Genomic DNA, 18611 nt, shown 5'->3' on the forward strand with positions numbered 1-18611 from the left:
GAAAGGGTTTCGATAGGGTAGACGTAGGGAAGATGTTTCCACTTGTGAGGGGCGGAGACCAGAACTAGGGACCATCGATATAAGATCGTCGCTAATAAATCCAATGGGGAAATTCAGGAGAAAATTCTTTACCCAGAGAGTGGGGGGAGAATGTGGAACTCGCTCCCACAGGGAGTGGTGGAGGTGAATAGTGTCGATGGGGAATCTGGATAAACACACGAGGGAGAGAGGAATGGAAGGGTATGGGGATGGGGTGAGATGGAGAGGTGGGGGGGGTGGGAGGAGGCTCGTGTGGAGCAGAAACACCAGCACGGAGCAGTGGGGCCGAATGGCCTCTTTATGCAGCGTAGTCTCGATGTCAGTCTCCCAACAGCAACGCCGCCCGCTGATGTTACGGACCTGACGTAGCGATGGCGGGATAGTTCGATGGCGGGATAGTTCGATGGCGGGATAGTTCGATGGCGGGATGGTTCGATGAAGACTGCTGCTCCCGGGTTCCTCTTGCTAACTGACTGCACGGCTCTTGCAGGACTCCGTGCGGCTGCTGGCTGTCGAAGCCTGCGTGAGCATCGCTCAGCTCCTGAAGCGCGAGGAGGTGGAGAACCTGGTCATGCCCACTCTGCGCCAGGCGGTGGAGGACAAGTCGTGGCGCGTGCGCTACATGGTGGCGGACAAGTTCACCGAGGTAAGCCGGCGAGGCGGGAGGAATGAGTCGCGTCGGCCCCGCGCGAGGGAAAAGCTTTTGTTCCCAGTTGTCCCCTTCAGGGTTTTGAACGCTGCTGTCAAACTTCCCCGTCTGCTTGAAGGAGAACTATTCCGGCTTCGAGGCGGCCCACAAAGCCGTGTGTTTGGCCCAAGGTGCTTTCTACCTGGAACTGAACAATTCCCTGTCCCTTTTGGGTGATTGCCGATTCTCCTCTTATAATATCAATTCCTCGAGCCTCTTATACAGGAACAGGAAGAGGCCCATTCAGCCCCTTTGAGCCTGTTACACTGAAACAGGAGGAGGCCCAGTCATGTCCTCGGGACTGTTACACTGGAACAGGAGGAGGCCCTTTCAGCCCCTCGAGTCTGTTGTACAGGAACAGGAGGAGGCCCATTCAGACCCCATGAGTCTGTTACACAGGAACAGGAGGAGGCCCATTCAGCCCCTCGAGCCTGTTACACTGGAACAGGAGGAGGCCCTTTCAGCCCCTCGAGTATGTTACACAGGAACAGGAGGAGGCCCATTCAGACCCCATGAGTCTGTTACACAGGAACAGGAGGAGGCCCATTCAACCCCTCGAGTCTGTTGTACAGGAACAGGAGGAGGCCCATTCAGCCTCTCGAGTATGTTGTACAGGAACAGGAGGAGGCCCATTCAGCCCCCTGAAGCCTGTTACACAGAAACAGGAGGAGGCCCATTCAGCCCCCTTGAGCCTGTCACACGGGAACAGGAAGAGGCCTATTCAGCCCCTCGAGTCTGTTACACAGGAACAGGAGGAGGCCCAATCAAATCCCTCGAGTCTGTTACAAAGGAACAGCAGGAGGCCCATTCAGCCCCTCGAGTCTGTTATGCAGGAACAGGAGGAGGCCCATTCAGCCCCTCGAGTATGTTGTACAGGAACAGGAGGAGACCCATTCAGCCCCCTTGAGCCTGTTACACAGGAACAGGAGGAGGCCCGTTCAGCCCCTCGAGCCTGTTACATAGGAACAGGAGGAGGCCCATTAAGCCCCTCCTCGAGCCTGTTACACAGAAACAGGAGGAGACCCATTCAGCCCCTCGAGTATGTTGTACAGGAACAGGAGGAGACCCATTCAGCCCCCTTGAGCCTTTTACACAGGAACAGGAGGAGGCCCATTCAGCCCCCTTGAGCCTGTTACAAAGGAACAGGAGATGGCCCATTCAGCCCCTCGCGTATGTTGTATAGGAACAGGAAGAGGCCTATTCAGCCCCTGGAGTCTGTTACACAGGAACAGGAGGAGGCCCAATCAGATCCCTCGAGTCTGTTACACAGGAACAGGAGGAGGCCCATTTCGCCCCTCGAGTATGTTGTACAGGAACAGGAAGAGGCCCATTCAGCCCCTCGAGTCTGTTACACAGGAATAGGAGGAGGCCCATTCAGCCCCACGAGTATGTTGTACAGGAACAGGAGGAGACCCATTCAGCCCCCTTGAGCCTGTTACACAGGAACAGGAGGAGGCCCATTCAGCCCCTCGAGCCTGTTGCACAGGAACAGGAGGAGGCCCATTCAGCCCCTCCTCGAGCCTATTACACAGGAACAGGAGGAGGCCCATTCAGCCCCTCGAGCCTATTACACAGGAACAGGAGGAGGCCCATTCAGCCCCTCGAGCCTGTTACACAGGAACAGGAGGAGGCCATTCAGACCCCATGAGCCTATTGCACAGAAACAGGAGGAGGCCCATTTAGGCCTTTGATCTTGTTCCACCATTCAATCAGACATCTATCTGTATATTAACCCCATCCACCGACTCGGTTCCGTGACCCTTAACCCCAACGACCCAATAAAAATCTCTCAATCTCTGTTTTGAAATATTCAGTTGACCCCTCCCACCCTCGACAGCTTGTTCTGGGGGAGGGAGTTCCAGATTTCCACCCCCTCTTTGTGTGAAGAAGTGCTTCCTGACATCACCCCCTGAACGGCCTGGCTCCAATTTTAAGGTTCTGCCCCCTTGTTCTGGACCCCCTCCCCCACCACCAGGGGAAATAGTTTCTCTCTATCGACCCTATCGAATCCTTTAATCATCTTAAACCCCTCGATTAGATCACCCCTTAATCATTGAGACTCGAGGGAACACAAGACTGGTCTGTGCAACCTGTCCTCGGGATTTAACCCTTTCAGCCCCGGGATCGTTCTGGTGACTCTGGGCTGCACCCCCTCCATGGACAATATATCCTCCCTGAGGTGCGGGGTCCAGGACTGAACCCAGTGACTCCGGGTGAGGTCTCACTCGGGCAATGCAAGCCGGGCCTATGTGACCGGTGCTGGTAATTTAACCCCCTCTGCTCCGTTGGGGAATCCCAGGTGACGTTTGCACTGAGCTTTAACAGCTTCTTATTCGCTTTTCTCCTTTGTTCTTCCACCTGCCCACGCGCGTGTGTTGTGCTGGGCAGTTGCAGAAAGCTATCGGGCCTGAGATTACTAAGAAGGACCTGGTACCAGCCTTCCAGAACCTCATGAAGGACTGTGAAGCAGAAGTCCGGGCGTCAGCTGCCAACAAGGTCAAAGGTCAGCGTTTGCGCTAAGTTCACCGCGCAGAAAGAGCTCGGCCCCGCGGTCTCCGAAGCGAATGGCGGAGTTTTTTTTTGAAGCGGAGTCACCGTTGTGATGGAGGAAATGCGGCTCCAATGATGCGCACAGCAAGATCCCACAAAACAGTGACGTGACAATGACCCAGACCATCTGTTTTCCATCATATTGTTTGAGGGAGAAATGTTGCTCTGTGGCCACCAGGGGAAGCCCTTCTCATGGTGGCCATGGATGTGTTACACACACCAGAGAGGGCAGGTCGAGCCTCAGTTTAATGACTCGTCTGAAAGACAGCATCTCCGACAGTGCAGCGTTCGATCAGTACTGATCCTTCGACTGTGCAGGACTTCCTCAGTAATGACCCTCCAACAGTGCAGCACTCCCTCAGCACTGACCCTCTGACAGTGCAGCACTCCCTTAGTACTGACCCTCCAACAGTGCAGCACTCCCTCAGTACTGACCCTCTGATAGTGCAGCACTCCCTTAGTACTGACCCTCTGACAGTGCAGCACTCTCTCAGTACTGACCCTCCGACAATGCAGCACTCCCTCAGTACTGACCCTCCAACAGTGCAGCACTCCCTCAGTACTGACCCTCCAACAGTGCAGCACTCCCTCAGTACTGACCCTCCAACAGTGCAGCACTCCCTCAGTACTGACCCTCCGACAGTGCAGCACTCCCTCAGTACTGACCCTCCAACAGTGCTGCACTCCCTCAGTACTGACCCTCCGACAGTGTAGTGCTCCCTCAGAACTGACCCTCTGAAAGTGCAGCACTCTCTCAGTACTGACCCTCTGACAGTGTAGCACTCCCTCAGTACTCGCACTGGCAGCATAGGAACATAAGATGAGGATTAGGCCATTCGGCCCATCAAGCCTGCTCCACTGTTCAACTAAATCACGGCTGATCATCTACATCACCGCCACTTTCCTGTGCTATCCCCATATCCCTTGATGTCATTGGTCTCCAGAAACCTATTGATTTCTTTCTTGAAGATGCTCAATGGGGCAGGGAATTCCAAAGATTCACCACCCTGTGAGTGAAGAAATTCCTCCTCACCTCAGTCTTAAATGGCCTACCCCTTATTCCGAAACTGTGTTCCCTGGTTTTAGACTCACCAGCCAGGGGAATCATCCTATCTACATCCACCCTGTCACACCCTGTCAGAACTTTGTAAGTTTCAATGAGGTCACCCCTCATTCTTAGAAACTCTGGGGAATACAGGCCCAGTCTCCTCACTCTCCCTTCAGAAGAGAATCCTCCCATCCATGGATTAATCTGGTGTACATTTGTTACATTCCCTCTGTGGCAAATGCACCCCCTCCTTAGATAAGGGGACCAACACTGGTAAATGTGGGCTCACTCTTAAGTTTTAAGAATAAATTGGATAGATACATGGATGGGAGAGGTCTGGAGGGTTATGGACTAGGTGCAGGTCAATGGGACTAGCGGAATAATATTTCGGCACAGACTAGAAGGGCCGAATGGCTTGTTTTCTGTGCTGTAGTGTTCGATGGTTCTATGGTTCTAGGTGGGATCTCACCAAGGCTCTATATAATTGCAGCCGGACATCTTTACTCCTGTACTCAAATCCCCTTGCAATGAAGGCCAACATACCCACATGCTAACCCTTAGAGACTCATGAACAAGGACTCCCAGGTCCCTTTGTGCACCTGCACTTCCCAACCTCTTGCCATTATAGAAATACTCTGCCTTTCTGTTTTTTTCGAACTTTACACTTAGTCACATTATATTCCATCTGCCATGTTCTTGCCCTTTTCACTTAGCCTGTCCAAATCCCCTTGAAGCCTCCTCGCATCCTCCTCGCAACTTGCATTCCCGCCCAGTTTGGTGTCACCAGCAAATTTGGAAAGATTACAATTGGTCTCCACATCCAAACCATGAACATAGATTGTGAACAGCTGTGGGCCTAGCATGGATCCTGTGGTTCCCCAGTAATAACAGCCTGCCATCCTGAAAATCATCCGTTTATTCCTGCTCTCTGCTTGCTAACCAAGTCCCCATCCATACTAGGTTATTGCTTTTTATTCATTCACGGGATGTGGGCTTCACTGGTTGGGCCAGCATTTATTGTCCTTCCCTAGTTGCCCCTTGAGAAGGTGGTGGTGAGCTGCCTTCTTGAACCGCTGCAGCCCATGTGGTGTAGCCGTTAGGAAGGGAGTTCCAGGATTTTGACCCAGTGACAGCGAAGGAACAGCCGATATATTCCCAGATCAGGATGGTGAGTGGCTTGGAGAGGAACTTCCAGGTGGTGGTGTTCCCATCTATCTGCTGCCCTTGTCCTTCTAGATGTTAGAGGCTGTGGGTTTGGAAGGTGCTGTCAAAGGAGCCTTGGTATTACCCCCAATCCCACGTGCTCCAATTTTGTTCACTAACCTCCTGTGTAGGACCTTATATAAAACTTTCTGAAAATCCAAATACACCACATCCACTGGTTCTCCTTACCCATGCCGCAAGTGACATCCTCAGAAAACTCCAAGAAGTTTGTCAAACATGATTTCCCTTTCATAAATCCATGTCGACTCTGCCCAATTTTACCATTCTTTTCTAAATGACCTTAATAATAGATTCCAACATTTTCCCTGCTCCTGACGTCAGACTAACAGGTCTGTTGTTCTCCATTCTCCCTCTCCCTCCCTCCTGAAATAGTGGGGTTACATTTGCTACTTTCCAGTCTGCAGGAACCTTTCCAAAATGTGGTGAATTTTGAACGATAGCCACCAATGCATCCACCATCTCTCCAGCCACCTCCTCCATCACTCTGGGATGAAGCTCGTCAGATACAGGGGATTTACCAATCTTCAGTCCAGTTAACTTTTCAAGTACTACCTCTGTACTAATACCCATTTCTTCTAGTTCCTCAGTTTCACAAGTCCCTTGGTCACATAATATTCCTGGGAGATTTTCTGTATCTTCCTCCGTGAAGACAGATGCAAAGTAATTTTTTAGTTTCTCCGCCATTTCCCTGTTCTCCATTATAAATTCTCCTGTCTCCACCTGTAATTGACCCACATTTGTCCTTGCTAACCTTTTCCTTCCCACCTACCTAAAGAAGCTTTTACAGTCTGCCTTTATTTTTTTAAAATTCCTTCAGGGGACATGTGCCCCGCTGGCTCAGCATTTATTGCCCATCCCTAATTACCGTTCAGAAACTGAGTGGCTTCCAAGGCCATTTAAAAGTCAACCATATTGCTGTATCTGACCCTGTGCTGTAGCTGTCCTGGGAGTGTTTGATGGGGACAGTGTAGAGGGAACTTTACTCTGTATCTAACCCCGTGCTGTACCTGTCCTGGGAGTGTTTGATGGGGACAGTGTAGAGGGAGCTTTACTCTGTATCTAACCCCGTGCTGAACCTGTCCTGGGAGTGTTTGATGGGGACAGTGCAGAGGGAGCTTTACTCTGTATCTAACCCCGTGCTGTACCTGTCCTGGGAGTGTTTGATGGGGACAGTGTAGAGGGAGCTTTACTCTGTATCTAACCCCGTGCTGTACCTGCCCTGGGAGTGTTTGATGGGGACAGTGTAGAGGGAGCTTTTCTCTGTGTGTAAGGACAGCAGATTTCTGTCCTTAAAGGGCATTAGTGAACCAGATGAGTCTTTACGACAATCAGCAATGGTTTCCTAGTCACCATTAGACTTTCAATTCCAGATGTTTATTGAATTCAAATTTCACCATCTGCGATTCGAACCCAGGCCCACAGAGCATTCCCCTGGGTCTCTGGGTCACTAGTCCAGTGACAATACCACTGGGCCATAGCCATGTTCCTCACTAGTTTATATTCATATTCTCTTTTCCCTTTCTCTATCAGTTTCTTGGCCCTCCTTTGCTGCTTTCTAAATTGCTCCCAATCCTCAGTCTCACTACATTTTCTGACAATCTTACAAACCATTTCCTCTGATTTAATGCTGTTTTTAACTCCTTTTGTTAACCAAAATGGATTTACCTTTCCCTTTGGCTGCTTGTGTCTTAGAGGGATGTATATCTGTTGTAGACTGTGTATATTCCTTTAAATACCAGCCATTGCCTTTCTATCGTCAAGTCTTTCAGTGTTTTTTCGCAATCCATTCAGTTAGTTTTCGTTGTAATGTGGGTGCACTCTGAAATGTTCAAGGATATTGGGATAAGAATTGTGAGCTCTTCAGTGAATCTTTGTTTCTTTCAGATTTCTGTGAGAACCTGTCCACTGATGGGCGGCAGCAGATCATCCTGACGCACATCCTACCCTCCATTAAGGTGAGCTCTCCCAACCGAACCCAGCTGTCACTTCCCCTGACCAAACCTTTGCCCCGTTTACCCACAGCCATATCCACCTTTCCCTTGTACAACACTCAACGTGTATCCAACCCCATGCTGTACCTGTCCTGGGAGTGTTTGATGGGGACAGTGTAGAGGGAGCTTTACTCTGTATCTAACCCCGTGCTGTACCGGTCCTGGGAGTGTTTGACGGGGACAGTGTAGAGGGAGCTTTACTCTGTATCTAACCCCTTGCTGTACCGGCCCTGGGAGTGTTTGACGGGGACAGTGTAGAGGGAGCTTTACTCTGTATCTAACCATGTGCTGTACCTGTCCTGGGAGTGTTTGATGGGGACAGTGTAGAGGGAGCTTTACTCTGTATTTACTCCTGTGCTGTACCTGTCCTGGGAGCGTTTGATGAGCACAGTGTAGAGGGAGCTTTACTCTGAATTTACTCCCGTGCTGTACCTGTCCTGGGAGTGTTTGATGAGGACAGTGTAGAGGGAGCTTTACTCTGTATGTAACCCCGTGCTGTACCTGTCCTGGGAGTGTTTGATGGGGACAGTGTAGAGGGAGTTTTACTCCGTATCTAACCCCGTGCTGTACCTGCCCTGGGAGTGTTTGATGGGGACAGTGTAGAGGGAGCTTTACTCTGTATCTAACCCCATGCTGTACCTGCCCTGGGAGTGTTTGATGAGGACAGTGTAGAGGGAGCTTTACTCTGTATCTAATCCCGTGCTGTACCTGCCCTGGGAGTGTTTGATGGGGACAGTGTAGAGGGAGCTTTACTCTGTATCTAATCCCGTGCTGTAACTGTCCTGGGAGTGTTTGATGGGGACAGTGTAGAGGGAGTTTTACTCCGTATCTAACCGCATGCAGTACCTGCAATGTAAAAAGTCAGATGAGTGCTCACCGAGCTGTGTTCTGCTTCAAACAGGAGCTCGTATCGGATGCGAATGAGCATGTGAAGTCCGCTCTGGCCTCAGTCATCATGGGTTTGTCTCCAATGCTGGGGAAGGACAGCACTGTGGAACACCTCCTGCCCATGTTCCTGGCGCAGCTGAAAGATGAGGTTGGTTCTCTGGGCTCCAGTCGTCTCTCTGGTACTGGGGCCCGTGCACCTGATACTTGTTGACATGTGAAATCCTGATACTCTGGTTCACCATCAGCTTTCCCACTTTGGAGTAGGGTTAGAGTAAGCATTTGCAGACTGAGAGGGAGGATACATCTCGCGTGTGTGGGCTCTGCTGAGTTTGCTCAGCTCTTTGATTGCTTGGGTACCGACACAGACCCCTAGGATCCCCTGGCCTGGATGGGAAATGAAACATTTCTCGTTCCACAATCTCCCCCTGCCCTACCCAGTAACCTGACTCTGCCCCTGCTCCCATTCCCCTCTGTGCACCTGAAAGTTCCGATTGAATCTGCTTCCACCGCCCTTTCAGGCGGTTCTAGATCACAACTCGCTGCGTGAAAAATAAGCTCTCAGTGTCCTCACAACAAGTTGTGTCAGGTGGGTTGACATCCTCTTCCACACTTAGTTTATCCTTTTTGCCCTGGGTGCCTGTCTTTCTCTCCCTGCCTGTTTCCCTCTCCGTGCCCTCTGTATAACATCACTTTCTCTTTGTCCTGCCTCTCTCGTTATCCTGCCTCTATTTCTCTCTGCCTCTCTCTCTCTCTGCCTCTCTCACTGTGCCTTTCTCTCTCTCTCTGCCCCTGTCTCTCTCTCCCGTCTCTCTCTCTCTCCCTGACTCTCTCTGTCCCTGACTCTCTCTCTCCCCGCCCCTCTTTCGCTCTCTCCCCGCCCCTCTCTCGCTCTCTCCCCGCCCCTCACTCGCTCTCTTCCTGCCCCTCTCTCGCTCTCTCCCCACCTCTCTCTCGCTCTCTCCCCGCCTCTCTCTCGCTCTCTCCCCGCCTCTCTCTCGCTCTCTCCCCGCCTCTCTCTCGCTCTCTCCCCGCCTCTCTCTCGCTCTTTCCCCGCCTCTCTCTCAATCTTTCCCCGCCTCTCTCTCTCGCTCTCTCCCCACCTCACTCTCGCTCTCTCCCCGCCTCACTCTCGCTCTCTCCCCGCCTCTCTCTCGCTCTCTCCCCGCCTCTCTCTCGCTCTCTCCCCGCCTCTCTCTCGCTCTCTCGCCGCCTCTCTCTCGCTCTCTCGCCGCCTCTCTCTCGCTCTCTCCCCGCCTCACTCTCGCTCTCTCCCCGCCTCTCTCTCGCTCTCTCCCCGCCTCTCTCTCGCTCTCTCCCCGCCTCTCTCTCGCTCTCTCCCCGCCTCTCTCTCTCGCTCTCTCCCCGCCTCTCTCTCTCGCTCTCTCCCCGCCTCTTTCTCTCGCTCTCTCCCCGCCTCTCTCTCTCGCTCTCTCCCCGTCTCTCTCTCGCTCTCTCCCCGTCTCTCTCTCGCTCTCTCCCCGTCTCTCTCTCGCTCTCTCCCCGTCTATCTCTCTCCCTGTCGCTCTCTCCCTCCCTGTCTCTCTTGCGCTCTCTCTCTCCCCCGTCTCTCTCTCCACCTGTCTCTCTTTCTCTCTCTCTCTCTCTCTCTCTCCCTGTCTCTCTCTCTCTCTCCCTGTCTCTCCTGTCTCTCTCTCTCTCTCCCTGTCTCTCTCTCTCCCTCTCTCTCTCTCTCCCTCCGTCTCTCTCCCTCCGTCTCTCTCCCTCCGTCTCTCTCCCTCCGTCTCTCTCCCTCCTTCTCTCTCCCTCCGTCTCTCTCCCTCCGTCTCTCTCCCTCCGTCTCTCTCCCTCCGTCTCTCTCCCTCCGTCTCTCTCCCTCCGTCTCTCTCCCTCCGTCTCTCTCCCTCCGTCTCTCTCCCTCCGTCTCTCTCCCTCCGTCTCTCTCCCTCCGTCTCTCTCCCTCCATCTCTCTCCCTCCATCTCTTTCTCCTTCCATCTCTCTCTATCTCGCTCCCTGCCTCTCTCTCTTGCTCCCTGCCTCTCTCTCTCTCTCCCTGTCTCTCTCTCTCCCTGTCTCTCTCTCTCTCTCCCTGTCTCTCTCTCTCTCCCCTATCTCCCTCTCTGTCTCTCTCTCTCCCTCTCTCTGTCCCTCTCTCTCCCTGTCCCTCTCTCTCTCTCTCACCCTGTCTCTCTCTCTCTCTCTCTCCATCTCTCATCTTTTCTCTCTCACCCCCTCTCTCTCCACCTCTATTGATAGGGTAATGCTGAGAGCATATTATTTCCCCTCGTGGGAGAATCTAGCACTTGGGGGGCACAGTTTAAAGATAAGGGGCCTCTTAAGACAGAGATGAGGAGGAATTTCTTCTCTCAGAGGGTCATTCGAGTTCGGAATTCTCTTCCCCAGAGAGCAGTAGAGGCTGGGTCATTGAATATATTCATGGCTGAGTTTGATCGACAAGTGAGTCGAGGATTACGCAGGGAGTCAGGCAGCAAAGTATAATTAAGGCCACAGTCAGAGCAGCCATCATCTTATTGGATGGCAGAGCAGGTTTGAGGGGCTGAATGGCCGATGCCTGATTGTATTTCTTATGTTCTCTCTGCACGCTTTCTCTCTCTGCACTCTGTCTCTCCCTCTCTCACGCTTTCTGTGGTGTCACTGTCGCTCCCATGCTCTCTGCACTCTGTCTCTCTCTCTCTCCCTCTCGCGACGTGTGTGCTCTCTCTCTCTCTGTCCCTCTGCATATGCCCCCCTCTCTCTGTTATCTCTCTCTCCCTCCCCCTCTGCCTCTCCCTCCCCCTCTGTCTCTCCCTCCCCTTCTGTCTCTCCCTCCCCCTCTGTCTCTCCCTCCCCCTCTGTCTCTCCCTCCCCCTCTGACTCTCCCTCCCCCTCTGTCTCTCCCTCCCCCTCTGTCTCTCCCTCCCCCTCTGTCTCTCCCTCCCCCTCTGTCTCTCCCTCCCCCTCTGTCTCTCCCTCCCCTTCTGTCTCTCCCTCCCCCTCTGTCTCTCACTCCCCCTCTGTCTCTCACTCCCCCTCTGTCTCTCCCTCCCCCTCTGTCTCTCCCTCCCCCTCTGTCTCTCCCTCCCCCTCTGTCTCTCCCTCCCCCTCTGTCTCTCCCTCCCCCTCTGACTCTCCCTCCCCCTCTGTCTCTCCCTCCCCCTCTGTCTCTCTCTCCACCTTTCCCCTGCTCCCGACTGTCCTTCTCCCCCTCTTCCCCCTCTGTCTCTCAATCCCTATCCCTCTCTCTCTCTCCCTTCTCCCCCTCTGTCTCTCTCTCCCTCTCCCTCTCCCCCTTTGTCTCTCTGTGTCTCTCCACCCACCCTTGTGTGCTCTTCACTCTCTGTGCACTCTTTCTCTCTCACTCTGGACTCTGTCTCTCTCTCTCTCTATCTCATCCCCTCTCTCTCTGTCTCTCTCCGTCTCTCTCTCTCCCTCTGCACTCGGTCTCTTCCTCTGTCTCGGCCTCTCTCTCTGTCTCTCCCCCTTTTTCTTTGTCTGCACTCTGTGTCTCTCTCTGTCTCTTTCCCTTTCTCCCTGAACTCTGTATCTCTTTGCACGCTCTCTCTCTCAATGCGCTCTGTCTCTCCCCCTGTCTCCCTGTCTGTCTGTCTGTCCTTCCCCCTTTCTCTCTTTCACTCTCTCTCTCTTTCTGACTCTCTCTGCAGTGCCCAGAGGTCCGACTGAATATCATTTCTAACTTGGACTGTGTTAACGAGGTGATTGGCATCAGGCAGCTGTCACAGTCCCTGCTACCCGCCATTGTCGAGCTGGCAGAAGATGCCAAATGGCGCGTGCGATTGGCCATCATCGAGTACATGCCCCTGTTAGCGGGACAGCTGGTAAGCTTGTGACCTGATTTAGTCATGTGAGAAAGACAGATTTGCATTTCTGTAGCTCCTTTCCCCACCTCTGGTTGTCCCAAAGTGTTTCACAGCCAGTGAAGGACTTGTTATGAAATGTGGTCACTGTTGTAATGTAGGAAACTCGGCAGCCAATTTGTGCACAGCAAGATCCCAAAAATAGCAAGGGGATAATGACCCAGATCATCTGATTTTTTTTGTTTCTATTGATTTGTTCGGGGGATGTGGGCTTCTCTGGCTGGGCCAGCATTTATTACCCATGCCTAATTGCCCCTTGAGAAGGTGGTGGTGAGCTGCCTTCTTGAACCACTGCAGTCCATGTTTTGTAGGTACACCCACGGCGCTGTTAGGGAGGGAGTTCCAGGATTTTGATCCAGTCACAGTGCAGGAAAGGCCAATATTTTCCAAGTCAGGATGGTGAGTGACTTGGAGGGGAACTTACAGGCGATCGTGCTCCCATGTGTCTGCTCCCCTTGTCCTTCTAGATGGTAGAGGTCGCAGGTTTGGAAGTTGCTGTCGAAGGAGCCTTGGTGAGTTGCTGCAGTGCATCTTGTAGATAGTACACACACTGCTGCTAATGTGTATCGGTGGTGGCGGGAGTGAATGTTTTAAGGTGGTGGATAGGGTGCCAATCAAGTGGGGCTGCTTTGTTCTGGATGATGTCGAGCTTCTTGAGTGTTGTCGGAGCTGCACTCATTCAGGCAAGTGGGGAGTATTCCATCACATTCCTGACTTTCTTGTAGATGGTAGATAGGCTTTGGGGAGTCAGGAGGTGAGTTACTCACTGCAGAATTCCCAGTCTCTGACCTACTCTTGTAGCCACAGTATTTATATGGCTGGTGCAGTTCAGTTTCTGGTCAATGGTAACCCCAGGATGTTGATAGTGGGGGATTCAGCGATGGTAATGCCATTGAATGTCAAGGGGAGATGATTGGATTTTCTCTAGTTTGAGAAGGTCATTGCCTGGTATTTGTGTGACATGAATGTTACTTGCCACTTGTTAGCCCAAGCCTGGATATTGTCCAGGTCTTGCCACATTTGGACATGGGCTGCTTCAGCATCTAAAGAGTTGCAAATGGTGCTGAACATTATGCAATCATCAGCGAACATCCCTACTTTTGACCTTATGATGGAGGGAAGATCGTTGATGAAGCAGTTGGAGATGGTTGGGCTGAGGACACTACCCTGAGGAAGTCCTGCGGTGATGCCCTGGAGCTGAGATGATTGACCCGCAACAACCCCAACCATCTTCCTTTATGCTAGGTGTGACTCCAACCAGCTGCTTGGGCTAACCAGTGCCCAGCGATGTTGTTTGAGGGATTAAATATTAGCCCCAGGACACCAGGGAAAACTCCCCCCTGCTCTTCTTCCAAATAGTGGCCGTGGGATCTTTCACACCCGCCTGAGAGGGCTGACGGGGGCCTCTGTTTAATGTCTCATTCAAAACACAAGTGAAGAAAGCTCGCCATTATCTCAGTTAGTTCCGTTTTTTAATTTGGCTGCTGTGTTACCCAACATTACAACAGTGAGTGGAATTGAAAAGGAAGTTGTTTTCCTCTGAGTTTAGAAGATTAACAAGTGATTTGAACCAAGATATTAATGAGAACAAGGGTTGATAGAAACTATTTCCGCTGTTTGGGGGAGTCTGGGACAAGGGGGCAGAGTCTAAAAATGAGAGGCCGACCTTTCAGGAGTGAAATTAGGAAACATTTCTACACACAAAGGGTGGGGGAAGTTTGGAACTCTCTTCCCCAAATGGTAATTGATGCTCAGATCAAATTGTTCATATTATATTGGGGAGATTGATAGATTTTTGTTAGGCAAAGGTATTAAGGGATAAGGAGTAAAAGGTGGGAACATGGAGTTAGGTCGCACATCAGCCATGATCTCATTGAATGGGAGAACAGACTCAAGGGGCTGAATGGGCCTCCTCTTGTTCCTGTGCAACAGGCTCGAGGGGCTGAATGGCCTCCTCCTGTTCCTGTGTAACAGGCTCGAGGGGGCTGAATGGGCCTCCTCCTGTTCCTGTGTTAGAGGCTCGAGGGGACTGAATGGGCCTCCTCCTGTTCCTGTGTAATGGGCTCGAGGGGGCTGAATGGACCTCCTCGAATTCTGATGGATATGTAAAGACATTTGGATAGCTGTTGCGGCAACATAGGGAGCTGTTTCTGTGCCTTGGCTTCGGATCCCTTGGCCACTAGAGACTGGCAGTGTGATTGGGAGGCTAGTGACACGTGGCCAGTGTGATATTTAACCTGTGTGCTGCATGAAGTGAACACGTGTCAACTTTAGACATCTCTTTAACTGTCCCTTTACCTCCACAGGGTGTTGAGTTCTTCAATGAAAAGTTAAACGCGATCTGCATGGCCTGGCTGGTAGATCACGGTAAGGACGGGAACCAGCGTCATCCACTTACTATCTCATTGTCATCATCGTTTCTATAAGTATTGTACGGTTTAATTTAAGAGGGAGCCACCTTGTGAGGGGGCTTTTGCCTCAGGCTCCTGTAATCATAGAATGGTTACAGCACAGAAGGAGGCGATGGTTTATAAAATGTGAAAGCAGAGTGTTACTTAAACGGAGAACGGCTGCGGAACTCCGAGCTGCAGAGGGACCTGGGTGCTCGGGTGCATGAGTTACAAAAAGTTAGTATGCAGGTTCGCTGCGTGAAAAAGTTTCTCCTCATGTCTCCGATGCATCTTTTGCCAATTGCCTGAAATCTGTGCCCCTCTGGTTCTCGATCCTTCCACCAATGGGAACAGACTCTCCCTCTCTACACTGTCCGGACCCCTCATGATTTTGAACACCTCGATCAAATCTCCTCTCAATCTTCTCTTCTCCATGGAGAACAGTCCCAACCTAGTCCCTCATCCCTGGAACCATTCTCGTGAATCTTTTCTGCACTCTCTCTCTAAAGCCTTCTGATTATCCCTAAAGTGTGGTGCTCAGAACTGGACGCAATACTTCAGTTGAGGATGAACCAGTGTTTTATACACGTTTAACATAACCTCCCTGCTCTTGTACTTTATGCCACTAGTAATAAAGCCCAGGATACTGTATGCTTTATTAACTGCGCTCTCAACCTGTCCTGCCACCTTCAATGACATATACACCCAGGTCCCTCCACTCCTGCACCCCCTTTAGAGTTGCACCCTTATTTTATACTGTCTCTCCATGTTCTTCCTACCAAAATGAACCAGTCCACGCTCCTCTGCATTAAATTTCACCTGCCACGTGTCTACCCATTCCACCAACCTGTCTACGTCCTCTTGAAGTTCTACGCACTCCTTCTCCTGGTTCTCAATGCTTCTCGGTTTTGCCTGATCTCAGAGGGGCAGTGACTGGCCAGCAGTAATAGCTGCCCCAGGTACTCAGGCTGGTGCCTGAGTACGGACTGATTCCAGCTTCTCTCATCACAACCTCGTCACTGAGCAGATGGCATGTGACACAAAATACCAGAGCGCAAGAGATAGGAGCAGGAGTAGATCACGCACAACCCATCGAGCCTGCTCCGCGATTCAGTGCGATCATGGTTGATTTTGGGCTTCAACCCCAGTTTCCCGCCAGCTCCCCATATCCCTTAATTCCCTCAGAGATCAAAAATCTGTCTGTCGCAGCCTTAAATGTGTTCAACGAAGGAGCATCCACAACCCTCTGGGGTAGAGAAATCCAAAGATTCACCACCCTTTGAGGGAAGAAATTTCTCCTCATCTCAGCCCTAAATGATCAGCCCCTTATCCTGAGACTGTGCCCCCTGCCTCCCCCAGTGTTTTAGAGCCCCCAACCAGCAGAAACAATCTCTCCGCATCCACCCTGTCAAGCCCCTTCAGAATATTGTAGGTTTTAATGAGATCGCCTCTCATTCTTCTAAACTCCAGAGAGTATAGACCCAATTTACTCAGCCCCACATCATCGGACAAACCCCCTCATCCGCAGGAACCAATCTGTGTTCGCCTCCAATACAAGTATATCCTTGCTTAAATAAGGAGACCAAACCTGCACCCAGGTATTCCACATGGCATTTTATTGCACTGCAGTCCCTGGTAGAGAAATTGCTCAAATCGCTGTGTTGTGCCATTTTATCAGAAGCTGCAACATGCTCCTGTGTTCAGTCTTTTGCTGTCCCTTTACCTTTTTAAACTGCGACCCTGTCTAAACTGCCTGATCTTCACCTCTCCCGAGCTCCCTGCATCTGAGGGGAAGTATTTCCAGTTGCACTTGTAACGCTTCCTTGATCAAAGTGATGAAGTGGCCGGCGGGGGGAGGGTGGGGACGGTGGTTTCGATAGGGTGGATGTAGAGAAGGTGTTTCCATTTGTGTGTGGAAGACCAGAACTAGGGGCCATCGATATAAGATCGTCACTAATAAACCCAATGGGGAATTCAGGAGAAACCTCTTTACCCAGAGAGTGGGGAGAATGTGGGACTCGCTCCCACAGGGAGTGGTCGAGGTGAATAGTATCGATGTGTTTAATGGGGAAGCTGGATAAACACATGAGGGAGAAAGGAATAGAAGGACATGGGGATGGGGTGAGATGGAGAGGGGGTGGGAGGAGGCTTGAGTGGAGCAGAAATACCAGCACGGAGCAGATGGGCTGAATGGCCTGTTTCTGTGCTGTGGACTCGATGTGTTAGAGATTAAGTGGAACATTAGAACTCAGTTACCTTGCCTGGTGCCACTAAGGAATATTATGAAGGACTGTTGCTAGGTGAGAGGCTGTGCTGCCGAGAGTGGTACAGGGCTGGCAGGTAATGGTTCTGGGTGCAGATTTTTCCAGCTTAGTTTGTGACTCTTTCCTTTTCTCCCCCCACCTCTCCACCCCCTCTCCCCACCCACCCCGCTCCACCTTCAGTCTATGCCATTCGCGAGGCGGCCACTAACAACCTGAAGAAGCTCACCCAGAAGTTCGGCAAGGTTTGGGCCCAGAACACCATCGTTCCCAAGGTTCTAGCCATGTCCAGCAACCCCAACTACCTGCACAGGATGACCACTCTCTTCTGTGTCAACGTAAGTCTCTGCTACAGGCTGGACTGTTGTTCCCCCATCTCCCACCACCCTCATCCGCAGGCTCCATTACCCCCCAGCCCACCCGACACCCCTCCCGCAAAGAGCACAAGATGAAGGAAGCCTCGCTGCCGTTTTTTTTCTCTTCTCTCATTCATTTACAGGACGCGGGCGTCGCTGGCTGGGCCAGCATTTTTATTGTCCCGTTCCTAACTGCCGCTTGAGAAGGTGGTGGTCAACCACTGCGGCCCACCCCTGATAATGGTGTGGCACAAAGGAGGGGCTCGCTCGGCCATTGCAGAGGGGCAGATAGGAGTTGACCACATCGCTGTGGGGTCTGGAGTCACATTGTAGGCCAGACCGGGTAAGGGCGGCAGATTTCCCCTCCCGAAAGGAGACGTTAGTGACCCAGATGGGTTTTTTCAACAATCGATGACAGTTTCACGGTCACCGTCACTGAGACCGGCTTTCAGTTCCTGATTTTATTCATTGAATTTAAATTTCACCGGCTGCCCTGGTGAGATTCGAACCCACGGGCCCGAGCATTAGCCCAGTGACATTGCCACGCTCCCACTGTCCTCCCAATCCCCTGAGCCCCATTAAACTTCTCTGCAGCACCTGCTCGAATGACTTCTGCACATTGAAAGACCACATCTGCCAGTTCACCCTTTATTGACTTGTTTAATGATACCTTCCAAAATCCTCAAACCGATTTATCAACCACAAGCTTCCTTTCAGAAACCAAGCTGACTCTGCCTAATCGTGTTTTGAATCTCTGTGACCTCTCACCACATCCTCAATAACAGATCCCAGCCTTATTTTTCACAACAGCTGATGTTTTAGGCCGCAGTTCCCTGTTTTCTCTCTTCCTTCCGCTCTTGAACAGCGGGGTTACATTTTCTAACCCCCGATCTGCTGGGAGCGTTCCAGCACCTTGTGGGTACTAGGCAGGAAGTGAAAGAAATGGTCTGTCGCTGCTAATATATCCTTCCAAAACCGTCAATGTCCTGGTGGGTCACCATTGACCAGAAGCTGGACTGGACTAGCCATTTCATTACTGTGGCTACAAGAGCAGGTCAGAGGCCAACAATCCTGCACAGAGTAACTCATCTCCTGACTTCCCCACCCCCTCCAAAGCCTGTCTACCATCTACAAGGCACAAGTCAGGAGTGTGATGGAATACTCCCCACTTGCCTGGATGAGTGCAGCTCCCACAACACTCAAGAAGCTCGACACCATCCAGGACAAAGCAGCCCCGCTTGATTGGCACCACAGCCACAAACATTCACTCCCTCCACCACCGACGCACAGTAGCAGCAGTGTGTGTACCATCTACAAGATGCACTGTAGGAATTCACCAAGG

The 18611-nt window shown here is 51.7% G+C and overlaps 2 protein-coding genes across 2 annotated transcripts in view; both read left to right on the top strand.

Moving 5' to 3' along the window:
• Positions 1-18611, top strand: part of LOC144671611 (uncharacterized) — a 307259-nt gene that overhangs the window by 162534 nt on the left and 126114 nt on the right. The window lies entirely within an intron of this gene.
• The window catches only part of LOC144671595 (uncharacterized), a 42407-nt gene that overhangs the window by 13186 nt on the left and 10610 nt on the right, over positions 1-18611 (top strand). The window contains exons 6-12 of the mRNA XM_078533604.1: positions 530-685; positions 3116-3230; positions 7434-7504; positions 8442-8576; positions 12050-12223; positions 14569-14629; positions 17097-17251. Of these exons, the coding sequence (XP_078389730.1) occupies positions 530-685; positions 3116-3230; positions 7434-7504; positions 8442-8576; positions 12050-12223; positions 14569-14629; positions 17097-17251 (867 nt within the window). The remainder of the gene's footprint in view (positions 1-529; positions 686-3115; positions 3231-7433; positions 7505-8441; positions 8577-12049; positions 12224-14568; positions 14630-17096; positions 17252-18611) is intronic.

This window comes from Cetorhinus maximus, chromosome 33 (assembly GCF_964194155.1).
Source record: "Cetorhinus maximus chromosome 33, sCetMax3.hap1.1, whole genome shotgun sequence".
NCBI classification, from domain to species: Eukaryota; Metazoa; Chordata; class Chondrichthyes; order Lamniformes; family Cetorhinidae; genus Cetorhinus; species Cetorhinus maximus.